The 27317-nt window shown below is 54.0% G+C and overlaps 3 protein-coding genes across 6 annotated transcripts; 2 read left to right on the forward strand and 1 right to left on the reverse strand.

The window, feature by feature from the left end:
- Positions 1-5: 5 nt before the first annotated feature.
- On the forward strand, positions 6-2216 carry U2af1l4 (U2 small nuclear RNA auxiliary factor 1 like 4). Its single transcript, XM_027941376.2, is given in 11 exon segments — positions 6-78; positions 222-262; positions 265-304; positions 704-735; positions 738-773; positions 858-907; positions 977-1075; positions 1260-1308; positions 1311-1383; positions 1499-1594; positions 1945-2216. Coding segments are annotated over 11 exon segments (672 nt in total). The 5' UTR covers positions 6-34; the 3' UTR covers positions 2057-2216.
- An 81-nt stretch (positions 2217-2297) lies between these two features.
- Igflr1 (IGF like family receptor 1) lies at positions 2298-5331 on the forward strand. 3 transcript variants are annotated; one of them, XM_027941320.2, is made up of 5 exons: positions 2298-2350; positions 3007-3231; positions 3704-3891; positions 4519-4885; positions 4967-5331. In XM_027941320.2, the coding sequence occupies exons 2-5, from the start codon at positions 3072-3074 to the stop codon at positions 5284-5286; spliced, it is 1035 nt and encodes a 344-aa protein (XP_027797121.2). In that variant the 5' UTR covers positions 2298-2350; positions 3007-3071; the 3' UTR covers positions 5287-5331. The 3 variants fall into 3 exon arrangements, with proteins under 3 accessions (XP_027797121.2, XP_071460883.1, XP_027797120.2); XM_071604782.1 differs by having other exon boundaries at positions 3047-3231; XM_027941319.2 differs by having other exon boundaries at positions 2298-3231.
- Positions 5332-5723: 392 nt separating this feature from the next.
- Positions 5724-26954, reverse strand: Kmt2b (lysine methyltransferase 2B). Of its 2 annotated transcripts, XM_027941232.2 has the most exons (37): positions 26586-26954; positions 25416-25488; positions 23160-25171; positions 22833-22946; positions 22590-22740; positions 22013-22292; positions 21781-21836; positions 21252-21530; positions 20725-20819; positions 20343-20441; positions 20089-20202; positions 19800-19946; positions 19601-19696; positions 19086-19203; positions 18439-18552; positions 18088-18272; positions 17924-18013; positions 17716-17820; positions 17515-17588; positions 16763-16878; positions 16575-16666; positions 16355-16492; positions 15340-15498; positions 15023-15143; positions 14866-14944; positions 14604-14764; positions 13304-13531; positions 11913-13215; positions 11747-11824; positions 11557-11666; positions 7839-7976; positions 7679-7753; positions 7399-7576; positions 6831-6938; positions 6637-6720; positions 6390-6519; positions 5724-6301 (listed from the first exon to the last, which is right to left on the reverse strand). In XM_027941232.2, exons 1-37 carry the CDS (start codon positions 26952-26954, stop codon positions 6026-6028), a joined length of 8145 nt encoding a protein of 2714 aa, XP_027797033.2. In that variant the 3' UTR covers positions 5724-6025. The 2 variants fall into 2 exon arrangements, with proteins under 2 accessions (XP_027797033.2, XP_027797034.2); XM_027941233.3 differs by lacking the exon at positions 25416-25488 and having other exon boundaries at positions 23151-25171; positions 26586-26643.
- Between the last annotated feature and the right edge of the window lie 363 nt (positions 26955-27317).

A 27317-nucleotide genomic window follows, 5' to 3' on the forward strand; every position in this document is an offset into this window, starting at 1 on the left:
TAAGGATTGGGCAAGCTAGAGGGTTCGAGTGAAAATGGCTGAATATTTAGCTTCGATATTCGGGACTGAGAAGGACAAGTGAGAACAGGCGCAGGGAGTGTCCTCTCGAGAATTGGGGGCTAGGGCTTTGGTCCTTGGTAGCCGGAAGGTTGGGGACGGTGTTTCTGGGGTGTCCGACCTTCCCGGCCCTTAATTCACTACTGTCTTTGCACCTCTTCCAGGGTTAACTGCTCTTTTTACTTTAAGATCGGGGCCTGCCGGCACGGGACCGACGCTCCCGGCTTCACAATAAACCGACTTTCAGCCAGATGAGTCCGGACTCAGATCCCCGCTGGCTACCACTTTCAGGCTCTTCCCCGTGTGCTGTCCATCATCACTAGGTCCCACGTTTTCCGTATTTCTAAGGTCCAGCCTACCGCCCGGCTGTTTTCTGGTAGGCCGTCTCTGCAGGTTCCTCCCCTTAGCTTTCAACGCCCGCTCCCTGAGACTTGGCTACACACCCCCCCATGACAGACTGTGCCCCTGGGCCGTCTATTGTCTCTAGGTCCTCCCCCACCTCTTTCTAAGGGGCAAGCACCGCAGATGCACTGACGATGCTTAGAGTTCTTCTCTGGTGCAGGGTTCCACTCCCAAACTTGGGTACTTCCCTCTCTGCATGAAGCCCTGCCCTCTGAGCTCAGGTCCCGCCCCCTTTAAATTCTGTTCAGACCCTAGTGCTGCTCAACCTATATCGGAATCACAGAACACCGCCCAAACCGCAGATGGATCTCATTGTAAGGGACTAGACAGAACAGGAGCAGGGCAGACAGCCTTGCAGGAAGAACATCTCCTGATTTCACCCTTCTCCCCACCTCCAGGTCACGTGAGCGATGTAGAGGTGCAGGAACACTATGATAACTTCTTTGAGGTGAGAGTTAGCAGGGGTAGGTTGGGTTTCCTCTGCCAGCTTAACTGAGTTTCTCCTTGTCTTCTGCAGGAGGTGTTCACAGAACTGCAGGAGAAGTATGGGGAGATTGAAGAGATGAATGTGTGTGACAGCCTGGGGGACCACCTCGTGGACAATGTCTATGTCAAGGTGCTTGCTGCCAGCCCCCCTTTCCCCAGCCCTGAAATGGAAGCATTTCAATGCCTGGTGACCATCACTGAAACTTCACAGTTTGAGGTCCATTACTAAGTTAAATCCTGTCTAGCCTCAGAGCTACTATCTAGTTCCCTGAAGATCACAAGTTCTGCTGCTGACAGCCACCCACTTTCTCCAGTTTTGGCAGGATGAAGATGCAGAGCGGGCAGTGGCTGAACTCAGTAACCTCTTCAGGCTGTGCATGATGAGCTGTCTCCTGTCACCGACTTTTAGGAGTCATGCTGTCGACAGTATGAAATGGGGTATGGTAGTTTAAGGGTGGGACAGACACTCAGAGTCCCAGACTCTTGAGTGTGCTGGAAGGCTCAAACACACTCAGTGAGGAAAGTTTCCTGAATCCTTCTATCCTCTACTCAGGGAATGTACCCAAGGTGGCTTTTGCAACTTCATGCACCTGCGACCCATATCACGGAACCTCAGGTAGCAGCTCTATGGGCGGGGACCTAGGCACAGGTAACTTGGGACCAGTCTGTCAAGATTTCTTATACCTAAGGGCCCTGAGATAAGCCTAATCCTAAATCCCAGTCAGTGTCCCAAGACTCTTGTACCCTAAGAATAGTCGTGAGCTCTATCTGAAAACTAGTACCTCAGTCTCAATCCCCAAACCAGCTTGAACCTCAAATCCAAGACCAGCCTAGATCTCCAACCCTGAGATTGATCCCCGAGTGCCTTTCCTGAGACCACCTTGTGAAACACTAGTTATATTAATGACCACCCTGCCCATCCCAGAGCAGAGAGGCGTGGGGGAATCTTTGCACCACTCCCAATGGCTCTAACCCAGTTCTCTCCCTTCCTGTCCCCAGATCACCCCTGAGATCCCATACTGGCCACCGTCCCCGAGAAAGGAACTGTCGCCATTCCCCAGACCATCGGCATACTGTTTCTAAGACTGGCCCCCTTGCCCTTCACCCCTGACAGTCACAGATGTTTCTAGCAAGGACCCCTCCTCAAACTCCCCTTCACTCTAGCCCCATCTTCCCCAGGCTCCAGAAGTCCATTAAGTAATCTTTATAACAAGGATTTTCTCTACTGTGCCTCACCTAATAAAGTTCCACACTGAGGGTTTAGAGCGTCATCTGTGGTTTGCAGTTTCCTTCCACACACTTCCGATAAAAAAAAAAAAAAAAAGAGAGAGAAAACTGCTGGCTTCCAGCCACACGCTCAGCAGAAGCACTTCGAACTACTAATGTGAGAGAGGCTTGGGCTCAGGTCTGTACTGGTGGGGTGGGGATACCTTTGTCCTGGAAACCTCAGCTTCTCCATTTGAGACATCCTCAAGGGGGAGGTATCTGTTTATGGCGGATTGGAGGATTCCTAACATGGAAGAGATTAGGGTCAGGAAGGGAGAGGTGGTTGGTAGTTCAGTGGGAGTCTCTAGTGAGTTAGGGATGGGTTCTTGAAGACCACCACTCTTGAGATGGTGTTAATACTTAACACTTAAATTGAATTTGGTATATGCCAGGTGCTGTTCTAAGGGGTTTACTTTTCTAAGCAATTTTCCTTCCTTCCTTCAAGACAGGGTCTTGCTATTTTGCTCAGGCTGATCTCCCAACTCCTGGGCTCAAGCAGTCCTCCCAGGCAACTTCTGAGTAACAGGCCTACAGGGCACCATGGCCTGGCTGGCTCTAAGCGCTTCTAATAACAGAATATTCTCCACAGCAGCCAGGTGCTATGGAAAAGGGAGGGTGGATACCAGATCCAGAGTTCTCCTTAGCCATCTTGAGGCCTCTTGGGTCCTGATAATGGACCAGGAGTTGGCCTGGGGGCTCTGGTGGGGGTTAGGTTCCTGCTTCCAAAGAGGCCAGGGAATTCCTTCCCCGCAAGGAATTCTCCTACTTCCTTCTTCCCCCGGGATTTCTGGAAAGTGTGGCAGAAGAGCTGTGGTTGAAAGTCTTGTGGCCACAGCCTGCGGTGTGCAGGACCTGCCCAGATGGGGACCGGACGCTTCCTCCTTGTCGCCTTGCTGCTTATGGCTCAGGCCTTACCACAGCCGGAAGCCTCCCAGTACTGCGGCCACCTGGAGTACTGGAACCCTGACAACAAGTGCTGCAGCAGGTGCTTAGAGCGCTTCGGGCCACCTCCCTGCCCAGGTGAGGAGCGGACTAGGTATATGCATCAGTCCGTGAGGTGGTAGGAAGCTGCGGAAGGGGTGAGTGAGGGCTGTAGCACAGCAGGCCTGTGAGGCTTGTTTAGAGGCAGGCGTGGGCCTTCAGCAGGTAAGACAAGGCCGGCCAAGCCTATGTGGAGGACAGAGATGGGGCCGGCTAGTGGCGGGGTGGGGGGTAGCGGTTGTGTGGAAAGGTTGGCCTTTTTGTGGGTGAATTCGGATATGGGCAGTGCCTGGTGCTGAGTGGGTGGAGGAAAAAGGAGAGAGGCCAATATATAGTGGTGAAAGGGGCGGGATCAGTGTGAAAAGAAGGGAAGGCGAGGGTGGGCACTGATAGGCTGGGTGCGTGCTGAAGGGGCGGGACTTACTGGGATGGGGCAAAGGAGAGAAGTTAATAGAGCAGAGGTTTTGGGGCTCGCTCAGCCGCTCAGGATCTTGCGTTTGTTTCCCACTAGACTTCGAGTTCGTGGAAAACTGCGGGCTTAACGACTTCGGCGATTTCTTAACGCACCCGTTCAGAAAGTGTCCTCCTGGACACTGCAACCCCAACAACTCAGAGCAGTGTAGTCCCTGCAGCAGTGGAGTCGCAGCCTCCACTCCCGTGGGAAGCCGTGGCAGCAGAACCTTACAACGTTGTAAAGAGGTGCTGGGCGGCCTCCAGGGTCTGGGTCAGGGCTTGCTCAAGGTAGGGCGGGAGGCATGGTTTGGGGGTCGATGGGCAGGGCCTGGACCCAGGGAGAGGGTAGGAAGCCGCGGAAGGGGTGAGTGAGGGCTGTAGGGCAGGCCTGTGAGGCTTGTTTAGAGGCAGGCGTGGGCCTTCAGCAGGTAAGACAAGGTCTCCTCCCCACAGAAGGGCCAAGCAGTACCTCAAAGTGGGGTGCCTGATGGGATGTGGGGAAGGCGGACTGGGTTAAGGTAGTGTGCACACCTGGCTGGTAGATGTATTTTATATGCAGTTTCTCATTTCGTCTGCATAGTGATTTCTGCGGTTGGTACTACTATCATCACCTCTTTAGTATTAAGGAAACTGGGTCTCAGAGTGGTTGAATATGTTATCCAAAGTCATCCAGCAAATGGATTCTAGCAGGGAAGTACAGAGCCAGGCTACCTCCACCATCCCTGTCTGCCCTGATGTGGGGTGAGTGGAGTGGGGACAGGATGGAACAGGGGATGTAGCCCCATCGAAGGATATAAGGGTGGGAGGGGCTTGAGCTGTTGGGGCAGGCGTGGCACATGGACTCCCTATTTATTCCCAAATCTTTATTCCCAGAAGCCCATCCCTTCCAAGGGCTCCTGCCCTATGTCATCTCAAGAAACCAGAGCCCCTAGTTCACCAGTGAGTTCCAGTCTCTCATGGACAACTGAGAGCACCAGCACGCTGCCAAATTTTGTTCTGTCTTTGGTACTGATCTCCTTGCTGGTCCTACTCCTGATCTTTGCAGTGATCCTCCTGCGCCCCCTACAAAGATACTACTGTCCCTGCAAGGGAAAAGCCATTTCCCTTCCCTCTCCTGGCTTGGTTTGTGGAGACCCCAACACCTACACCCTCTCCTTACACTCACCTTTCCCAGGTGCCCCGGAGGCACTGGAGAAAAGGACCACAGGGACAGTATCTCTGCTTCCACTCTCAGGCAAAGGTTAGTTGGGAACAGGACACATACAGGTGAGGGGTGACCTGGAAGTCTGCCCCTCCCTCTCTTTTACTTTCCATTTCCCAGGTCTGCCAGGCCTGGAGTCACAGCCCCTGTCTCGCCTCCTGGATGAACTGGAGGTGCTGGAGGAACTGATAGTTCTGTTGGATCCTGAGCCTGCTGGATGTATAGCCTATGGCACCACTCGACACCTGGCTGCAAGATACGGGCTGCCTGCTACTTGGTCCACCTTTGCCTACTCACTGCGGCCCAGTCGCTCACCATTGCGGGCCCTGATCGAGATGGTGGTAGCAAGGGAGCCATCTGCCTCCCTGGGCCAGCTAAGTGTGCACCTGGCCCACCTAGGAAGGGAAGATGCACTAAGGGTGCTGTCCAAGCTTGGCTGATTTGGGATTTGCCAGGCCTACTGCTCAAAAATAGTTTATCTTGAATTCAGCACTTGCTGTCTGTTCCTCATCAAGGGGACTTCTTGAAGCATAATCTTAATTGGGCAAAGAAGACCCAACATGCCACCCCCTCCTCCCCACAGAAAGGCCACATGTGGGAGAGCTGACCTCAGTGCTGCTTTCTGAACAGTCTTGCTGCACCTCAGACAGCTCATCCACAGGCATTCAGTCTGCATTCTACATTAGAAAATGTGAGGCATTTCTTGCTTTGAAAACTTCGAAGCCCACACAATTTACTCCTAATTCCTACATGGCCTCTCACATACTGTTGAGGCTGATGTACTTCCTTGGTTCAGGAAGGGCTGGGGTATGGAGAAGCAACAGCTCCTACCTGCCCCTACCTGCCCCCAACACCATACACATGGGAAGACCACCTCTCCAAACATTGACAGACTTTATTGTGGGGGGTTCCCACCTGGGACCCCACCCTCTTAAATAAAAAAAGTGCATAGAAAAGAAGGGATTTAGAAACCTTTGTACAATATCTACATCCTGGGCCCCCAGGGCAGGAAGGGGGCAATTGCTGGAAGGGTAGAGGCAGGCCCCTTGCCACCTGCATATCCACATCCACTCTGAACAGGAGGGTGGAAGTGAGATGCTCTGAGGGACTAGGGATCCTTCAGGCTAGGGGCAAGATGGCAAGAGGAGTTGTGAGGAGTCGTGGTGGGCAGCCACGGCCTCAGTTAAGGAACCGTCGGCAGCGCTTGGCGCCACAATTGCAGGGCAGCTTGTTGCTGGCATCCTCAATGGGGAACTTGTAGTCATAGGTAAGTTCCTCACCACGCAGGATGCGGCGCAGAGCAAAGATGACGATGTGCTTCTGGCCCTCCACATGGATGACACGAGAGAAGCAGTTGGGCTCACATGAATGGTTGATGAAGCGGGCGGCATTGCCATGCATCGTGGCATCCACCACATCAAAGTCATCCATGCGGAACATGTAGCACCCGATGCCCTACAGAGATGGGTGGAGAGAATCAGGTGCTCGTCCCCAAGGACTGGCCCACTTCACCCACCTCATTCCCATGGCCTGTGCAGCCCACCTTCCCATCGTAGAACTTCTCCCGCTTGTCAGTCAGCACAGAGCGAATGACAATGCCAGAGTATTCAATGACCATCTCGCCGGCATCGATGTTGCGCTTACAGAACAGGCCTCGCCCATGGATGGCTGATCTGCCGTGTAGGATGGATAAGGGGAAACTCAGGGGGGCAGAGGGCCAGACACCATATCGCCCCCTACCAGGGCACCTGTCCATCCACCCAAGGGGCACCTCCCCTGACCCCACTAACCTGTAGACACCCACAGCCTCTTTGGACGTCTTTTTGAGGTGGCGAAAGCGCATGGCCATGGGCAGTTCCAGGCTGGTGGCACGTCTGGTGGGAGACAGAAGTGTGGAATCCAGGAAAGAGGGCTCTCTTACCCCTGGTCACCCTCTTTAGGATTCTTTCAGACCACCCACAGCACCCCAGCTTACCCTCCATACCTGGTTGACCTGAGCTGCACCTCATCCTCTTCCTCGTCACAGGTGGCCCCCTCAGGGAGCACCCGGTGTTGGGAGGCCAGGAAGTTGAACATATCAAAGGTACACTTCCTGCAGGTGGGAAGGAAGAAGGGAGGGAGGGTCATACATTCCTTCATGCTGCCTACAGATTCTGTGGCCTTGGTCTGCTGCTGACAGCATAGGAGGAATATGCTGCTGAAGACATAGAAAAAGGGGAAATGGTGGGCTTTATTCTTCTGATGTGAATGTTATGTTAGAAATAACTCTTGGAGCCAGGCGTTGTGCAGGCCTATAATCCCAGCAACCTGGGAGCCTGAGATATGAGGCTCACAAGTTCAAGGCCTGACTGTCCAACTTAGCCTGTCTCAAAAATGGGAGGAGGGGCTGGAGGTGTGGCTTGGTAGAGTACCCGAGTTCAATCCCCAGTACTGAAAAGAAAACAAACAACAAAACCCCATCACTCTTGGAGCAGCCTAGTGTCTTCTTCCCAGGACTTGGTTTCAATACTACAGACTCAGCTCCCACCCTTGAGAGCTCCCAGACCTCTCACCGGAGATAGACCTCAGCACGGGCAGCCCCATGGGGATTCAGGGGTGGTTCCTCCTGACCCTCTCCCTGCTGGTGGTAGCGAAACTTATAGTGCTGGCAGCGCTGGGCCCCAGGCAGTTGCTCTGCCAGGAAGATGACAGCATCATGGTGAATGCCCAGGAGCCTGGCCCCACTCATTCCTGAGGAGAGAGGTTGATGATGGATCAAATCCTGGAAGGCCTACCTTGCCCTCAGGGAGTTATCCCAGCCCCCAAGTCCCTGTTGATCTACCCTTTACTTACCACTAAAAGAGAGATGTCTCAGCCGTGCATGCCCTCGGGCCTCTTGCACTTTCTCAATCAATGTTCTCCACGCCCCTGGAGTAAGAGCAGTGCCAGAGTAGAGTCAGGAGGAGGTCTTGTGGGCCAATTTTCTTCCCTGCCACTACTGTTCCCAACTCACCCTCCAAGCTCTCTGCCTCCACACTGAAGCCATCCTCACTACTGATCTCAAAGCGCAGATGTGGGCCAGCCCGTTTTGGAGCCTGGTTCTCTTTGTCCTCTGGAGATGGAGGTTCTTCTTCAGAACTGGAGGCCTCACCTGGTCCCAATGAGCAGGTAAGAGGGCAAGGATCACCTTCCTGGAGTCAAAAGTCTCCAACATCCCACTGTACTCCCTGCAGACACCACTTTCCCTTCCCCCAGGCACACAGACTATAGAGTCCAATCACCCTCCTCCTGCTCGTTCTGCCCAGTGAGCCCTATAAAATGGACATATTTTTCTCAATGAGACATTCATAAAGGATTTTTCTTTTTTGGTGGTGCTGGGGATTGACTCTAGGTTGGCCTCAAACACCCTAGGCAAGCATGCCACCACCAGCCCAGAACATGGTTTTTCTTTTCTTTTTCGTACTGAGGATTGAAACCAGGGGTGCTCAACCACTGAGCTACATCCCCAACCCTTTTTTAATATTTTATTTAGAGAGAGGGTCTCACTGAGTTGTTAAATGCCTCACTAAACTGAGACTGGCTTTGAACTCACCATCCTCCTGCCTCAGCCTCCTGAGCTGCTGGGATTACAGGCGTGTGCCACCATGCCCGGCTTTTCTTTTTCTTTTAATTTTTTTTTTTAAATTGTAGATGGACACAATACCTTTATATTATGTTATTTATTTTTATGTGGTGCTAAGGATCAAGCCCAGTGCCTCACATGCCTAGGCAAGCTTTCTACCACTGAGCTACACCCTAGTCCAGAACATGGGTTTTTCTAAGGGGCCTACAGTTCCTTTTCTTTTCTTTTCTTTTTTGGTACTGGGGACTGAACCCAGGGGCACTCCACCACTAAGCCACACACCCCCAGTCTTATTTTGTATGTTATTTAGAGACAGGGTCTCACTGAGTTGCTTAGCGCCTCACCATTGCTGAGGCTGGCTTTGAATTCACGATCCTCCTGCCTCAGCCTCCTGAGCTGCTGGGATTACAGGTGTGCGCCACCGCGCTCGGCTGCGGTTCCTTTTCTATAGGACTTCTCAACCATCAGAACAGTTTCAAAGAGGCATGGAGTGTTTGAACTCTGCAGGCCACACAAGATTGCTCACTCAAATCCAGTCTATCATAAATGCCCATATATCAATCATCATTGTTTTCACACAAATTAAAAATACTGGGAAATTATATTTTGCAGTTTTTTTTTTTTTTTCCATGTTGGGGATCAAACCCAGGGCCTTACAGATGCTAAACAGGTGCTCTAACACTGATCTACAGCCCCAGCCCTATATACAGTAAGTTTCTACAAATATTGTAAGTAAGCTGGGCGTGGTGGAGCATGCCTATAATCCCAGGGGCTCAGGAGGCTGAGGCAGGAGGATCGCAAGTTCAAAGCCAGCCTCAGCAACTTAGCAAGGCCCTAAGTAGCTCAGTGAGACCCTCTAAATAAAACATAAAAAAGGGCTGGGGATGTGGCTCAGTAGTTAAGTGCCCTTGGGTTCAATCCCCAGGACCAAAAAAAAAAAATATATATATATATATAAGTATTACAAGCATACATACTCATACACATAGAACCAAGTACACTGTACATTAAGGTATTTAAAAGACTTCTCAGGGGTTAATAGATTTTAGAGATAAGAATAGGTGACTTGCTGACATAGAAGTGGATGTGACAAAAAGAGTTGTGGCCAAAGACAATTCCGAGGTTTGGAGCTTAAATGGAAAAAGGATAAAACTGCCACTGACTGCAATGGTGAGGAAAAACAAGAACAAATTTGGGGTGAAGGTCAAGGACTCAATATGGGACATTATGGCTTTGGGTTGCCACTTAGAAAATTCCCCTGCAATTTGCTGGTGGAAATAGCAAGGAAAGGAGGCAGCAGATTGCAAACTAGGAGTTCAGAGATTAGGTCTGGGTTGGGAAAGCAATATGGGGACTATCAGATTATAGATGTGTATGTAAAGCCAGAAGAGAACATCTGGGAGTATAGATAGTCAAATCAAGGGCAGGACTCTGGGACACACTAAAATCAGCAGGTTGGGAAAATATAATGACCAGCTCTCAGTCTGTATCCTGTGGTGCCAGCAGCAGCACTGGTACAGCTGTGTGCCCTCCCTCCTTGAGACATTCCTTCCCTGGCTTCTAGGACCCCACATTCTCCTCTCAGAGGTGAGAGCTGGTCATTACATCTGGGTTCAGGGTCAGAGAACAAAAGCCTGAGTGGAATATGATTTAGGATAGCAGGACCCAATGGCCACATTCTTGCCACATCATTTCTCAGGGGTATCCTGCCCACACACCCTCCCCAGCTCCAAGTGAAACTCTAAACCAGACCCTTGCTGTGTGTGTGACTCGCATCATCCCAGGACTCAGCATCCCAGGGTCCACCTCTAACCACTTCTAGCTCTTCTCTTACCTGCTCCCCATCCTCACCTCTGCACAATAGTGCTGACTGCAGGGCTCTTGCCCAGCTACTTTCATTTTTCCCTCACAGTACCCATCTAACCTGTAATGCACTTGTACTGCATTGTGTGTCTACTTCCCCTACCAAAACTTGGTATGGTCCCTAAGGGCAACAAATGCCTGTCACAGTTACTGCCATATCCTCATGTTGTCTCTGACCCCCTAAGCAGCCTCTCAGTTAAGCAGTCTCAGTCCACCTTGCTCCACTTTCGTGCTCAACAGTTAATCTCTGTGTAATGAGAAAATCCAAACACCTGGACAGGATTGGGCCACAAATCCCAAGCAAGGCTGTTTGACCACCAACTGACTTGGCTCTCCCCACTCTCCAGAGACTTCACTTCCAGCTTCACTGAGTCCTGCAATCAAAACTACTCTGAGCGCCCCTATCATCTCCCAGTTTCTGCATTGATACCTATCTCACCTCTTCTCCTCCATCTCAGAAGTCACCTGTTTGAAGCTAACCACCATAAGTTCTCCCACTCGCCTTTTCTTCCACAAGCATCCTTTGGTTCATCTCAACCCTCACACCAAATACTTCTAAGCAGCTGCCCTATCTCCTCCCCCTCCTAATCCTTAGCTGAACTTTGTGGCAAGGTGTCTGATGTTGTTTTTAGCTTCTTCATTAACCAATACCTTTTAATTCTGGATGGTGACACAATATCCTCCTCACCCCTGTTCCACCTGCTCATACCATACACTGTTCCCAGACTCCCAGTGGTGCTTCCTATGGCAGGTAGATTCCCAAATGACCACTCCCTTTCCTTGACCACTCTCTTCTGGTCCTCCTGTTCCTGGCCCTCTTCTGCGTCCTTGGTCATCCTCTCTAGATGATCCCCAAGATGTTCATCTTTAGCTTGACTAGATACCTACCTCTCTGACCCTGTCAGACCAAGCTACCCTGGGCAGGCCAGACAAAGGACTTAAGAGGACTTTGCTGAAATGTTATTAAAGCTAAAATATCATTTTATGTCTGTTTCTGCCACAAGGCCTTGAGATCCCCATGGGCATCTCTGTGACCATAGCACTTAGCCTTGGGCTCACAACCACTAGGTATATTCTCCTTTGTTTTCGGGTGCTAAAAATTGAACCCAGGGCCCCTCTAAGTTAGTTATACCCTCAGCTACTGGTATGCACTTTTTTTAAAAATTGGGCCAATTCAGGATGTGTCAGTCATCTAGTTAAGTCGAGCACAAGAAAAAGGCAGTGAAAAGGAAAAACTGGTCCTTACCTGAATAGTGGTGCCACTGGGACTCAAGCAGCAGGTCTGGGGTACCATCAGGGGCCCGGGGAGGACCTGCTTCTGGAAGTGGCAGCAGAAGGGACCGTTCCTGGAGGGGCCTGTGAAGAAAGACCTGTTAGAAAAAGAAGGAACAGAGGTCCCAGACTGGCCTCTAGGAAAAGGGGACCTAGCCACTCACCCAGAGCTTTCCTCCCCAGGATTATCCAGGTTGAGAACTCCTCGCACCGTCGGCGTTTTCATCCTCACTCGGCTAAACCTGGCAGGGAGAATCCATGAAAAGGACAAGCTGCCTTCTCTTGCCCATCATCCTTGCTTGCTGCCCCAACCTCAGGACACTCACTTACCCACTGCTACCAAGTCCTGGAACTTGGGGGACATCCTCAAAGGACTCCCCATCTTCATCCAGCCGGGGGGTTTTGTTTGGGGGAGGTGCTGGTGGGGAACGGCCAGAAAAGGTGGACACCCTTTTGACACGGATGGCCTGGCGAGGTGGGCTGGGGGGCCCACTGCTAAACACCAGTGTCAGTGGAGGCGGAGGCGGAGGCGGGGCAGGGCGGACTACCCCTACCCCTACCACTGGCAACACACCAAGCAAGGGTCCTGGGGGCAGAGTCCAGGAGGTGGGGGTCGTGGGAGGAATGGTAGGGGGCAAAGGTGGCTGCTTTACTGGGGGTGGGACAGGTTCACCCTCCCCAGCCATCTTCACAAATACTTGCCCCAGCTTGTTGACAAGAATGATCTTGGATGTAGCAGGTTTAGGGGGCTCAGGAGCAGGGCCTAGGCTTAACACCCGAACTCCTGGGGCCCCAGGGAGCCAGGCAAATGTCCGGGTGGGATCGGCTGGGCTAGGGGGCAAGCCTTGGGAAGGCTGGCTGCCATTTGCCATGGGAGGTGCTTGGGGAAGTGACTCCTCTCTGGGACCAGCAGCCCCCTCCCCAGGCCCCCCTAGGTTCTTCAACACAAAATCCACAATTTCTGATGGCAGGTCCTCAGGAGGTCGGGTCCTGTCCCCTGCAGCCCCGAGGACTCCAGATCGGCCCACTCCAGGCCCTGAAGGAGGAGTCCCCTGGCCCCGGGGTTGCTGGACTGCCTCGGCCTCGCTGTCTGTGCCATCGTCCACTCCATCCAGCTGTTCAATTCGGGGGACTCCAGGGAGGGTGCCAGGCGCCAGAGCAGGGCCAGACACCACTGTCACAGGGAAGTGGACATAGCGGGTAGTGGGGCTGTTCTCTTCCTCTGAGCTGTCCCCCGGGCCCTCATGGCTGCTCCCCACTGCCCCTGCAGCCACAATCTCTTCCTGGAAGGGCTCAGTCCCCAGTAGGCTGGCTGCAAAGTCCAGGTCAGCAGCACTCAGTCCTGATACAACTTCCATGTCCTCAAAGTCTGGGCCCAGATCTTCAGGGGGTGGTGGTGGAGATGGGGCCAAGCCAGGGGGAGCCAGCTCCCCTGAGGTAGGTGTGAGGGCTGTAATGACTGAGGTAGGAGGGGGCACCCTGAGCTGAGGGGACGTTCTGAGAGGAGGGGAGGCCCGCCTTGATGGTGGCGGCCTGGGAGTCAGGGGGCTAGGACGACGGGAACGTCTGGGTGGAGCTGGGAAGTCCGGGTCTCCCACAGTAGGGATGTGGTGGGTCAGAGAAGATGGACTTCCTGTGGTGAAAAGGGTCAGTGCGTCAACCAGTGAGTGGCTCTAGCCTCCCCAACTTCACCCTCCCCTGGACACTCCCCAAGTGCTCACCAGGGGAGGGCAGGGGGCCAAAGGAGACACCCCCCAAGGGCCTCCGGGATGGCGAGTAGTTGGGCACTTTGATTCGAGCCCCTGAGAAGGAGCGGGGGGCTGGAGGAGGAGCGTTGCTTGAATCTAGCCGGAGTGGGGGATCCAGATTCTGAACAGGCGAGTGATGCTCAGGAACTCCAGGGATTAGGGCATCTGTGTCTGGTGGGGGATCCTCATGATATGGGGGCTCTGAAGAAGTAAGAGAACTGCATTAGGGGCGATCAGTCCAAGTGTCCCATTATGATACCCCCTTCATTTAAACTAAATACACCGTCCAGGACCTCAACCCTGAACTGGTCACATCATGTACTAGACTCCTGTCATCAACTGGGCCCCATCTGTGGCACCTGTAAAACCTCTATGAACACCCGCATCAGGGTCCTTTCATGATGTCTCTTCCCCATCCTTGCCATCTCCCCACTTCCTAGTTGCCCACTGCTTTCTCTACAGTAGGCACCACCTGCCATGAGCTACAGTGCCCTCTCTCCAGCATAGCCAGTCCTACCACTTCCTACCTGCTCTGAGCATCCATGCCACATCAAACACATCGCCTCATCCTGGTGTTTCAGGCTCTCCATTAACTGGCCCCACCCAGACTTTGCAAGATGATCTCTGCCTCCTCTCAACACTCCCTTCTCTCCAGTCAGGATGAAGGCACCCTCCTCTTCTCTCCACTTCATATCATGCTCCAACTTGGAGCAAGACTGTTAACCCACAAATACAATCCACACTTCTTCCTCCTATTTGGCCCACAATGACCTCTCCCTTTCCTACTAATCTCTAAGTACATTCTTTGAGTCATCCAGCTCTAATCCCTCCCTGTCAGCATGGCTGTGAGGTTGCCAGTTGGGAAATAAGTAGATCCAGGTTCAAATTCCAGTTCTACCAATGTTACTGCAATAGCAAAAGTCCCCCATGAGATACAATACCACAGAACCCATACCTTCACCAGAGTTGGTGAAGCATTAAATTATCATATAGCCCTAATCCAGGAACTAAAACCACTCCACTTCTTACGGCTGTCCCCAAGTCACCACTCCTCTAAAGCTAGTCACAGGGTGTTCTCCCCCCAGTCACTTCCTAGGAAATGCTGAGCACAGCCCTAGGCAGGTAATGCATGGCCAGTAAGTTATTATTTTTATTACAAACAAATAAGCACTTCCTGGAGTTTCTCCAGGAGAGCAGGGAAAGAGAGGCTGATGGGTAACCATTTAGGGAGGGCAGCATCAAAGGAAAAGAATGGGGTAGTACCGAGCCAGACCTGAGGAGGGGGCAGGGCTGTGCGCAATGGTCTGGTTCTCCTCTGCTGCCTCCAGGTGAACCGGCTCTTCCCTTGGCCCCCACGGCCGATACTCTAGAATTCGGCACCGATACCAGCAGCGCCTCCGAGCATCCACTGTGCTCCAGTACAGACGGGAGCACCTGGTAGGTCGAGGGTGTGGGATGAGAAGGTTAGGACAACTTGAAAAAAGGGATCCAGTCCTGAAGTTCCCCAACCCACTAATCACCCCTGGATTGCTCACTGGTAGCCAATGGGGAAGAGCCGTCCCTCACAGTCCGAGAGATCAGAGAGAGTACCCAGGGAGTCAATTCGGATGGAGCCTGTGGTGCAAACAAGAGATCAGGAGGGGTAGTTGGACAAGCAAGGTCAGAAGAGTAGGGAGAATCCAAGTGGCTTACCAATGAGCACATTGATGGCATCAGGTTCAAGGCCTGTCAAAAACTTTCGCTTAAAGTTGATGCCTTCAAAATCCACATAGACTCGGCGGAGAACATCAAACCCATCAGGGGTCACAATCTCCTGTGAAGTAGAAGGCAAATGGAGGTTGATTGGTGGGAGTGAGGGGAATGTGGGGGTATGTGAGGGAACAGCTCTGTAGGCCAGAACTGAATGGTCACGTTCGAAGCTTGTCCTAAGGACTGTGGAAGAACATACAAGGAGGAGACACTGAAAGTGCAATGGGCAGCTAGCTGTCTCCTCAACTGTCCTGGCCCACCTTGCCATCTAGGAGGTCTGTGTGTTTCTGGCAGAAAACCTTCTTGTCGTCCTGGAAGATGCAGTAGCTGGCTCGGGCACACATGAAGTGGAAGTTACTGAGGCAGGAGGACAGGCAGCAGCCCACTGTGGCGCCAGGCTTCAGGCAGAGCTCACAGCGCTGCAAAGGGAAAGGGCTGTTGAGTGGACAAGCCAGGTACTAGAGCCAGGGTCTCATGCCGGGCACTGCTGATTCTAGGACTCTGCCTAACCCAGCACCTCCCTCAACAAAAGCTCTCACTAGGCTAAACCTCTTCCTTGACCATGGCGAGGAGCACATCCAAACCATTTTAGGGCCTTTTTTTTTTTTTTTAATGTTTTAGTTTTTATGTGGTGCTGAGGATCAAACCCAATGCCTCACACATGCTAGGCAAGCACTCTGTCTCTGAGCCACAACCCCAGCCCTGCATTTCAGGGTTTTTGAAACAAAGCATTATTAGACAACTTGAAAAAAAAGAAAAAGATTAACAATAGCCAACACTTACTGAGTCACATTTAGTATCTTCCTTTCCTCACGCTGTTCGAATATGGAGTCTGCTTTACTCTATCTGGTCTTCACAACTAACCCCTGCAGTCAGAATCTCCATCATCCAAGCGCTGATGAGCACTTGGCACTCTCTGAGGCCTGCCCCAGGCCAGACAGTCCATGGGGGCAATTCTGACCCAGGTACTACCTCATCACTTCATGGGGGCAGAGTGAGCGTAAAATGTCACAGTATAGCACATCTAATACAGGTTCAATCAACAAGACTAAAAAGACTAAAGCCTAACTTTAGTCCCCCAAGGCTTCAGGCTCAAATTATGGCCAGATCTGTCACTGTAGCACCAGAGTCCTGGAACAACCAAGAAAGGTATCTAGAAATAGCAGTCAAAAGACACATCCTGGTAGAAAATGTGAAATAAGAGCTGCTTCCACTAAAGGCAGGGACCTATCTGAGACCCCAGGGCTGCCCTTCTCTCCAGGACCCAGCCCTCACCATCTGCCTCCCTCGAGCCACAGCAGCATGCACATTCTTGAGGGAGCCATCGTTCTCCTCAAACACTTCAGCCGACCAAATAGCACAGTTGACGTGTGTCCACTCATTCTGCCCGATGTACAGAAGCCGTCCCGCTTCCTATAGGCAGAAGAGGAATTGTATGATGGAGGAGGGAGCTTCCAGGGCCCCACAACCTGAAGCTTCATACAGCAGCCCTCACCTTGGAGTCCGCATCCCCGTATTTGAGGCAGAGTGCACACTGACGGGGGTCCTCCAGGTGTGAAAAAGCAGCAGGATCCTTGCACTGGAAAGCTGGAAAGGATGCAGAAAAAGAAGTCCAAGAATCAGGATCAGCAGACTAGCCCTCAAGCTTAAGGGCACTAGCTTCCAGCACCCACATGTCAGTACCTGCTGAAGGATCCCCTGGAGGCTGCCCTGATTCTGGGGTCTCAGGTTCCTCCTGTCTCCACTGAGCATACACATGGTCCAGGGATGGGGGCAACACCGCATTGGGAAGGACTCCGCTGTGGACAGGCAGGGTTAGCATCTGATATGTCTAACAAGGACAGCTGGACTGGGGCCCACCCACAACATCAGTCTAAATGTGCCATGACACTCTTCGTCCTCTCTCCATGTGGAAGTTTTCTTAGTCTCCCAAATAAGCCAGATCCTCTTGTACCTCCTTTGATGTAAAAAATACTGTTCTCCTCATGCCTGAAATAATCTTCCTCCACCTCTCAGCTCAGATATCACTGCTTCCAGGAAGCCTTTCTGATCCCCAGCCTCCAGCAGGTGCCTCCTTTAGGCTCCCACAGCCCCCTGGATTTCCCCATTGCCACCCTACCCATCTAGATCATTAATACCTGCCTAGCACCCCAAACGTGAGCTCTTTAAGCAGAGTCCAATTTTACTTGCTCACTGCTCTGTCCTCAACTGCCTTATATAAAGTAGAAACAAAGCAAGAGCTAACTTACACAACCTGAGTCTTTGCTAGTCCACAACCGCCGGGGAATCTCATCCTGGTCTCACCACCCTCTTCTTTAGCCTCAACCCTAACTCTGATCCTTATCTATTTTCAGCCCAGCTTGACCCTGGATTTGTAGGTGCCCCTGTCTTTGCCCTCACTCCCTGGTTCCCTCCTGCTACCCAGCCTTGCTCACTTTGGCAGCCGGGTACTCCGTCGCCAGTACTTGGGGTCGTGGGCGTCGAACCAGCCGAACGCAGATTCTAGCAGCTGGGGAGTGGGTTAACAGGATGAGAACTGGCTTCCCCAAAAGTTGGTGGGGGCAGGGTCTGATGAATCCACTCTCTCCCCCCACTACCATTCAACCGCCCTAGGAACAACATCCCCCAGTGCTTACCTTCAATAGGAGCCCCTTCATCTGGCTTCCTGCCCGGCGCTCTGGGGTCTCTCCTTCTTCTGAATGCCTCATCAGGATGCCCACCATGTCCTCCATGAAGCTGTGCTGTAAGGGGGTTTGTCAGGGTCTGAGCCCCAACCCTAACCCACAGACCTAGCTCTACCCTCTCCTCTTGGTACCCACCTGCTCCTCCCCATGTCCCACTCACCACAGACTTATAGTGGCCATCCTCGAAGCGCTGACCCACAGCTTGCAGATCACAGGGACCTGGATGCAGTTGTTTCCCATCCTGCCCACACTGCAAATAAGAAAAGTCAGCAGGGCTGGTGCTGGGCCTGGCCCCACCCATCCTGCCTCCTGGGCCCTCCAGACCTGGGTGCACAGCAGCAGTGGGCCCGCCACCTTTGAGCTCAGCAGGCCCTGGAGCACCTGGCGCAGGCCCCCCTGTAGAGCCCCACTCAGGGCCTCTCGCCAGCGAGGCTGTGTGGCCCCAGCACATGGTCCACACGTGTACAGCACCGAGTCTGGCAGCCCGGAGAGGATCTCATAGTCTTCATCTAGAACAGCCAGGCAGGAGAGGAGAATATGTTTTGGGAGGATGGCAGAGGTCCTAGGAGCCCCTAGGCCATGAAGAACACTTAGCCACATGTTGTCTAAGGACCTGAGGTGGGATAGGGATCCCCCTAGGGCTGAAGCTACACCCCAGGTACTCTGCCTACTCACCTGAGAGCCCCTCACACTTGGCATGCACCCAGTGGTCACACTGTGCGCACTGCATCATCTTGCTCTCATAATCATTGTCTTCGTAGCAGCGTGTACAGATTGGGCAGTAGTTTCCTAGAGGAAAAGGGAAGCAGGGAAGAGTCAAGAGAGGCTGGAGTTACTCCCTACCCCTCACAGTCCCTGTGGAGAGCCAACCACACCTTGACTGCTATGAAGGAGGCATCCATTATGCCTGTCTCAAGTCCCTAATAGTCCCCCCACATTGGCTGAAGATGAAGCCTCTTTTCTAACTCTGCAGCCCTGATGCCCTTCGAAACCAGGGTCTTGCTAAATGTGCTGCTTGAACAAATTAGGAAAAAGTCCCAAGTTTTGAATTGCCAATTGGAGATTGGAGTTTATAGATAGGATCTCAGAAACTGACCAAGAGTAGGGTCCCAGGCCCTTTATTCCTACCACCCTCAGAGGGGCTGTGTCCGTCTTTTAAATGAACTTCTGTGGGAGGATATTCTGAATCAAAAAGTTATGTAGCTAGAAGGTAGAAAGCCACTAGACTATCTGTTCCAACTCTTGCTGGCAGAGGCCCTATATCAGGAGCCTGGCCTCCTCCCCTCTGGTCCTCCAGTCCCCATTTTCCTGGCAGGTCCCACCTTTCTCATAGAGCTGGGTGCATCTGGGGCAGAGGCTGTAATCTCCAGACCACTCAACATCCCAGTTCTTCCCTGGAGTTGCCCCACAGCTCTTGCAGCGCACACAGGCCGAACAGATCTGGGAGAGTATGGTGATATTAGGAAGAAACCAGACATTGGGCTGAAGCAATACAACAGGGGAGATAGGTGAGGAGAAGTGGAGGGAACAGATGAGGAAGGACAATAAGAGGAGAAGAGATTTGTGGGGGAAACAACGAGGAAGAGGAGAGGGGCAGAAATGGACATCAGGCTACGGCAGGTAATGCTGAGCCTGGGAATGTGGAATGCACCAGCTCCTAAAACCATGACATCAAATTCTGCATCTAAATCTTGTCTGTGAAAATTTAAAGAAAATATTAATCAAATTCTCAAAGTGATGCCAGCCCTCCCCTCCTCCTGAGAACCCTGGGGCAAGTCGGGGGTGGTGGTGGCATAATTACACTACCATAGTGAGGGTTGTGAGCCTCATCTCTCACCCAATGGCGTCTTTTACGTGTGGCCCGGGTTGGATAACTGGGCCCCAGGCAGGCTGGATGGTAAGCATGGCGGCATCGCTCACACTCCAGAAGGTGCTACGGAATGTTGGAGAAAGATGGCAATGGCAAAACCTATCGGCATAGGGATATACCCCTCTCGCATGCCTCCACCTATTCCAGGCTGGCCCCTGTGCCCAACCTTAGATCCCCTGCCTTTGCGCCCACAGACATGGCAGAACTTGCAGCGACGGCAGCACCAGCTATCATGATGCTGAGGCAGGGGCCGTTCAGCCTCCTCCAGGCAGAATGGGTGGAAAGGGTCACAGCAGACTTGGCAAAACACCAACTGGAGGTAGGGTGGGAAAGAGCAAATGATGAGCACAGTGTGAGGTTAGAAGGCCAGGAGATGAGATGGCCCCAATAATCAGGAAGAGCCAATGAAGACTTGGGGGGGGGGGGGGGTCTGTGAAAAGAGGGAGAACACCAACCTCATGTAGGCCTTTGCTGGCACACAGCAAGCACACCATTGGGGGCCCCCCTGGGACAGAAGTGAGCACGCTCAGGCCACCCATCAGCCATACGTTCTCTAGGTCACAATCCTCCTAGGGGAAGAGGGGACACAGGATTGCAGAATAGCCAGGAACCTAGGTCAGATCCATCCTTTAAGCCCTGGCTACTCTGACACAAGCAAAAAGCTTCTTCCAACTACAAGCCCTACAACCTGCCCCTCTCCCTGACATACCTTAAAATCTACACGGACCCGGTGCACTCCATCTGGGGACTTCTGTTTTCCCGTCCAGCCATTGGGAAAAGAAGCAAAGTGGCTAGGGCCCAAAGCATCCTAAAGAGGGATAAAGAACTGATCAGAGGCTGCCCATCTTACCCTCTCTGCAGACTCCCCTCCTCAATGCCCTTCCCCTAGCCTGCCAAACCCTGACCTTTGCCCATACTCCACTCTGCTTTCCATATATCAAGGCCTGACTCATCCCTTAAGGCCTGTCCTCTGGTGTGGACACACCACAGTACTCTGGTGTGCCCGTCACCCTGACTTGCCAGGTAGCTCCTGGAGGGCAGGAGCCATGCCTCACACAGGGCTCGGGGTTCTCGAAGCGGGCCGTGCTGACCTTGTCCAGGCGCCTTCGAGCCTTGAGCTGCAACACAGGCTGCAGGGTGGGTTTGCGGGGCCGGCTCTGCTCCTCAGGTTCTGGTGCTGGCAGCTCTAGGCAGGACACGGGAGCAGTGAGACTCCCCATCTATACCCCATGATCGTCTTCTACAACCCCAATGTTACCTAGATTACCAAGGCCTTCTTTAACTAAGATTCACAAGGATGACCCTGAGGCCCTGCTCAGTAAGTTCAGTGAGATCCTCACATACCAGTTCTGTATATTCTCCTAAAACTACCTCCTCCTCTGTTCTCAGCCACCCTTTCTCAAGCAGACTGATAAGAGCCCTGGTGCTGAATGCCTTGCCGCTTCCACAAAAGACACAAGACCAGGGTTGTGCACGTAGCCCAAAGATGGAGCACTTGCCTACCATACACTAAGCCCTTAGTTCCATCCCCAACATGGCCAAAAAAAAAAAAAAAAAAAAAAAGAGAAAAAGAAACATAACCGATTGCTTGATGGAGAAAACATAAAGTAGTCCATACCATTTTCTCTGGGGGTCCGACGCCGAGGAGCAGGAGGACCCCCGGGCTCTGAGTCATCCGAGTCCTCGAAGATATCATAGGAAGGTCGCTGTTTGACGCAGCGCCGGGCTGACTTGCGCTGCAGTAGGAGGGAGTCCTGCTCCTCGGGTCCTGGGGGGGCCACCACCTCCTCCCGGGGCCCCCCAGTTCCCGCCCCCCGACGTGGGCCTGGAGGACCCGGGGAGGCCTCAGGAGATTCATCCGAATCCCAGGGCAACAGCGTCTTCACTATCGTCCGGCCTGTGGGAACAGGGGACTTAGTAGGATTTGAGCTCAGCTGGGGACATGGGACAATGAGATAGAAAAAAGACAAGAAAGAAGTGGGGTAGACAGAATGAATATAGGAGGAGTTATGATACATTTGATGGGGAAGAAGACAAAGGCAGAGAACTGCAAAGATAAGGAGGAAGAGCAAATAAAACGTGGCTTCCTCCACACCACAAATCTACATAAGGTTTCGTGAAGAAAAATGCTCCTCAAACCTGGTTACCTTTTTTGGCCAGCCGTTCCATCTTACGAGCCTCTATCTTGTCACACTTTCGGTATCTGGGGAGGGGAGCAGCACGTCACCAGGGTAGGGGACTGGTGGTCTGGGGGAAGAGAGGAAGCTCTCCACAAGGATGCCAATCCCACTGCTCTGGCTGGGCAGAAAAGGGGCTGGGGTAGGAGGTCTGGATCACGAACAACCCCAAGTGGGAACAAGGCCACCCCCAGCTACTCACACACAGCACTGCTTCTTGGTGTTGGGGCCCCCAAATTTGGGCTTATCCAGGCAGTTGACACAGGACCCACAGTCCTGCACACGCAGGCAGCCCCGACAGTGTCCACACCGGGCCATCCGCATCTTCTTGCCGTGGTGGGAGGGCAGTGAGCGCCGGGGTGTGTGGGTTAGGGTCCCTCCAGACCCTGTAGGCTCCAAGTCTCCCCCAGGTCCAGCTGATTCCACTTTTCCCCGCCGGGACCGGGATGGGACACTCTCAGTCTCAGATGCTGATGACGTATCTATTGCAAAAGATAGAGTGGAAATGGAGCCACAAAGCCACCAGGCATCCTGCCTCATTTTCCTGTTCTCCCTCAAGTTCCATTCAGCTGGCCCTCTGGCCTCTACTTTCCCACACTGATAGGTTCTAGATGCTCCCGAGTCAACCTGCTTTGTCAAAGATCCAGCATTTCAGTTCATTTGCCACCTAACTCCAAGCCCCCAACTAGGCTCCCTCTCTTCTAGCTTCCTGGTATGCTTGATCATATACAAACCTGACGTGGCTGTCAAGAACTCACCCCCCAAATTAACCCCCCTACCCTCTGTGGCGAGATCTTGCCGGTCCCGGAGAGGGAGGGCACTGAGGCGGGGAACATCTTCAGGTACCATGGCCCGGGCCTGACCAAGGGCTACAGCAGCATGACGGCACACGTGTTTGATACGGGGACCTTGCACAGGTGACTCAGGGCCCTGGGAGAGGAGCGACCAGAAATAAGTGTGGGCAATGGTTCCCTGTGTTCCATAACTAGCCTACTTCCAAGAACCCTCCTCCAAATGCGTACCGAGGCGCGCTCTCTCTTGACTTCCACAGACTCATCTTCAGACCTGACACAGCCTCTGTCTGGGGTCTGCTTGACAGTCCCCATAGCCTCTTCCATTTGCCCTCCAGGGCTCAGCTGGTAGGGGAATAAACAGGGTCAGGATCTGGGAAGTAAAGACAGATGGGGACAGGGGAATAGCCATAGGGAAGGAATAGGATCGAGGACAAAACAGGACACTAGAGGATAAGGGAAGAACTGGTTCTGAAGGCTACTGACAGTGCTGAATAGTATCTAGGGAGGCAGCTGGATGAACTAGGGAAAAGGGCCTGGCCGCAGCACCTTGCTCACCGGCATGGCCGCTGCCACCTTCTGCTGCTGCTGTTGGTCAATCTTGAAGAGCTGTACCTTGGCTCTCTTGAGAAGGCTGAACATTTTCTCCTCCACCCCAGACAGTGGTAGGGAACTCAGGCTGGTCATCCGGGCCTTTTCCAGTGGTGGTGTGTGCTGTGGTGATGGCTGCGGCTGCACTTGTGGCTGCTGGGGTGGTAGTGTCTGGGGCAGTAGCTGGGTCTGCAAGGCCTGCAGGGGCTGTTGTAGCTGAGCCTGAGGCTGCTGCCCATTGCTTAGAGGTGGAGCCCCATGGGGGGGCACCTCAGCCTTAACAGGAGTGGTGACCACAGGGGCAAATCGAGGCAGGCTGAGGTGGTTGGTTCGGCCCACTGCCCGTGGCTCAGGCTCAGCTGGAGAATCATCGGCAGGAGGCGGCTCTGGCTCAGGGGCTTCAGGAGCCCCAAGAGGAGTAGTAAGCACCGATTCATAGATCTTCAGGTGGGCTTCACTGGGGGTAAACTGTGGGGCTCGAAGAAGCAGGGGCCTCCGGGAGGGTGTGGCAGGGGCAGGTGGTGGAGATGGGGCTGGTGGAGGGGCAGGGGGAGGAGGGGGCGGCTCCCGGGTTAGTGAGGTCCAGCGAAATGTGGGTTCCCTTAAGATGGACCGCCTCTTCTCAGGGAGTGGGACTGGGGTAGATGGGGGAGTTGGAGCACGTGGTGGAGAGGGAGCTGGTGCTGGTTCCTGGGGAGCAGGTGGGGAGGTGGCGATGGGAGGTCGTAAAATAGGTGAAACCTCCACCTTTGGGGGCTTGGGAGGGTCTTCATCCATAAATCGTCGGGGTGTCTTGATGACACGGGAGGAGCGGGCACTCACCACAGGCATAATAAACTGCCGGATATTTTTCAGGAAGGTGGTACTTTTGGGGGCCACGGTGGGACTGTCTTCTGAAGGGCCTCCCATGGTGGTAGTGGGGTTTGGAGTGGGAGGAGAAGTACTCTCTGGCCCTGCCCGAGCAGCTTCCCGCTCTGCCCGTTGGCTGGGAGTCAGGGGAGGCCGGCCCCTCTTCCTGGAGCATGTAGCTGGGACTGCAGGAGGTGGGGACTCTTCTCTCTCCTCTGGGACCAGAGGTGGTGGAGGGGATGGTGGGGGAGGGGGAGACATGCGGACAGGGGGTGGTGGAGGGCAAGGTTGAGGGGGAGGAGATGTTGATGGGGGTGGGAGAGGAGGAGGGGGTGGAGGGGCTGGAGGAGTTAAAGGTGGTGATGGTGGTTTTGCCTCCTCCTTTTCCTCAGCTAGCATCACCTCTTCCTCAGCCTCAGCTTTCTCTTCCTTCTCCTCTTCCTCCTCATCCTTTTCTTCTTCTTTCTTCTCCTCTCTTTCCTCCTCTAGCTTCTGCTCCTGCTTTTTGCAACAAGGGCCCCCTCCTTGTCCAGATTCAACTCTTCTTGGGGGAGCATCCTGCCAACTTTCCCCATGTCGACCTTGACCCTGACCTGATTCAAGTCCCAAGGACAACTGTCCCATCTTCACTTTTTTGGCCTTTGAAACAAACTTGATCACGAGGGGGAGCCCACCTCGGCCTCTGCCCCTGCCTCCACGGCCTCCTCTCCCAGTCTGTCCTCCACGTTTGGGGGTCCCAGGTCCTGGGCCAGGCCCCTCCTTGCACTTCCAACTGCCAGTTCGGTGTTTTACTGGAACCACAGGAGGTGGGGGTTCAGGTTTAGGGATTGTCACAGCCGCTTCTGCTACCACTACTGCTTGCTGCTTCTTCCGGCAGGGGCCTGCTGGCCTTCCTGGGGGCCGTCCCCGAGACCGACGCGGGGTGGAGGGCTCACATGCCCGGCTTCGGGGAGCTGGGGGTGCCTGGGCCCGCCGGAGAAGTTCAGTCAGTGCCTGCACCATCCGTTCTGTGCCCTCCTCACCCCGTTTCCGGGCAGGGGTCTTTGGGGGGGTAGGTGTCACATCTGATAGGCGAGGAGGAGGAAGAAGGGTCGTCTTATGTTTGCGGCCCCGACCTCGGGGGGCTCGACCTAAAAGGAGAATAGGTGTGGGGAGATGGGTCAAACTAGCCCTGCAGACTGAGGAAGGTGCTCCAGAAGGGCAGAAACTAAGTCCTATTTATCAGTTTCCCCCACAGCCCAGTCTATCTTGGACTCTGAACACAGGACATACTCAGTAACTGACGGAGACTAGCAGAACAGGGAAGAACTGACACAAAGGGCAAGAATAACATTTTTGTAAAGCTACAGAGGTAGAGTTTCCCCCATCACTCACCTCGCTGGGATCGGAGCGCAGAGCGCAGGGAACTGGGGGCCACATCTTCATCTGAATGAAAACCCTGAAACTCCTGATTTAGGGGACCGGGGGTGGAGGGGAGAAACAGCAGTCAGTGCCAAAGCCCTGGTTCCACCTGGGACTCAAGGTATGGAGAAACACCCCCAGCTTACCCCTTAATGTACCTCTGCCTATTTATAAAATAAATGGACTGGAAGGACTTTCCCTACAAATGGAGGCACAAGGTGTTTCTAAACTCCCCTCCCCAGTGCCAGGCCAGACAAGCACAGCCACCAGGGGTTCCTGGCGCAGAAGAAAACACAACAGTGTCTCCTCAAGTTAGGCAAGTAAGCCCTACACCAATGGCCAACTTCAACTCAGAACAAATTGGAACCTCCATTTACACCCTTTCAGGCCACAGTTTCTGCCTGAAGATGGGAGTAGGGACACCCAAGGGCGGGAAGGAGCACGCATCAAATAGTTTATCATATCAGGCTGCACTGAGTCCTCAGGTGATTAATAGGGGTCCCAGCAATACAGTCGACACTCTCTTGCTTTTTCTGAAAGGTTAGGGGAATAAATCCTGAGCTGAACTCAGACCAGGCAGAGTGCCCAGTCTCAGCCTCCCTTTCATTCTTCTTCAACCCGTGTCCCAAGAAGCCCTCCACCACTCTACCTTAAGATCAGCAGAAGAACTGGAGCACTGGTGAAACTAGGGATGTGTCAGAGATTGAGATCCTGGGGGAAAGCCTACAGCTAAGAGCCCAGACTGCTCTAGTCTCTAGTCCACTAAAGCCATGCTGTTGCTGCCGCTGCCGTCGCTGCTGTCAACCACCACTGATTGGGCGTGCAGTCCTCATGGCCTTCTCGCCCACACTTCTACTCCCCTAGTCTTGCTACCAAGAAGGATCAGCCCAAGACACTTCGGCAAGACCTGTCTGGGGCCCAAGAGGCTAGCTGCAGACAGGGCTTCTCTATCCACTTTCAGAGGCCCTATCCACCCAAAGCTCTCTGCAGACTACCTCCTTCCATGCTTGTTCCCAGAAGCCTTTCCTCCACAGAAGCCCTGAAGATCCCACTTGCCCACGCCACCCCAAGGGGGCACCCAGGTCGCTGTAAGCCCCCGGCCTCCGCCCCACCCGGCGCGGGGGACGCCTCCGACTACCTCACCTCATCGTCGGAATCCCCGTCACTGCTCTCCTCCTCTGGCACGCAGCCTCGGCCCGGCCCCGGGCCCCAGCCTCGGCCCCGGCCCCGGCCCCGGCCCCGCTGAACGCGCGGGCCGGCCCACAGGCGGCGGAGCCGGCGCAGGCCCCGGCGGAACCCCAGCAAACGGAGCAGGGCCGTATCTTCCCCAAGCTCGGCTCCGCCCGGCCCCGCCGCGCCGCTGCCGCGCCGCAGAGCTACCCGCACTCTTTCGGCCCCGCTGCCCCGTCCGCCGCGGCCCCCGCCCCCGCCGGAGCCCCGCGGCCGGCCCGGGAAGCGGCCCCGCGCGGAGCCAGGCCCCGGGCAACTGCCGCCGCCCGCCGCCGCCGCCATCTTGGCACCGTGAGAGGGGCCGGGGAGGCGGGGGGAGGGGCGGCCCGTGCGCAGGGTCGGGGGGAGGGGAGCGGAGGAGGGGCGAAGCGGGGCGGCTGCGGCTCACGACAACAACCAGCGCCGCCGCGGGGCTGGCGGGAGCCGGGGGCTGGGCCGGCCACGCGCAGGGCACCACGGGAGCGGGAGTCCGGGGCCGGGCGGCCGTCACCCTCAGACCGCACCTGAAGAGAGCACAGACCCTGCGTCCGGGCCGTAGAGGGGCTAGGCGCAGGGGCCTCCGGGAAATGTAGTCCAGACGCCTTGCTCCTTCCGCCGGCGGCTCGGACGCGAGAGCTGAGAATACGGGGTTCCCGAGTGGGACCC

This window comes from Marmota flaviventris, chromosome 18, assembly GCF_047511675.1.
Source record: "Marmota flaviventris isolate mMarFla1 chromosome 18, mMarFla1.hap1, whole genome shotgun sequence".
NCBI classification, from domain to species: domain Eukaryota; kingdom Metazoa; phylum Chordata; class Mammalia; order Rodentia; family Sciuridae; genus Marmota; species Marmota flaviventris.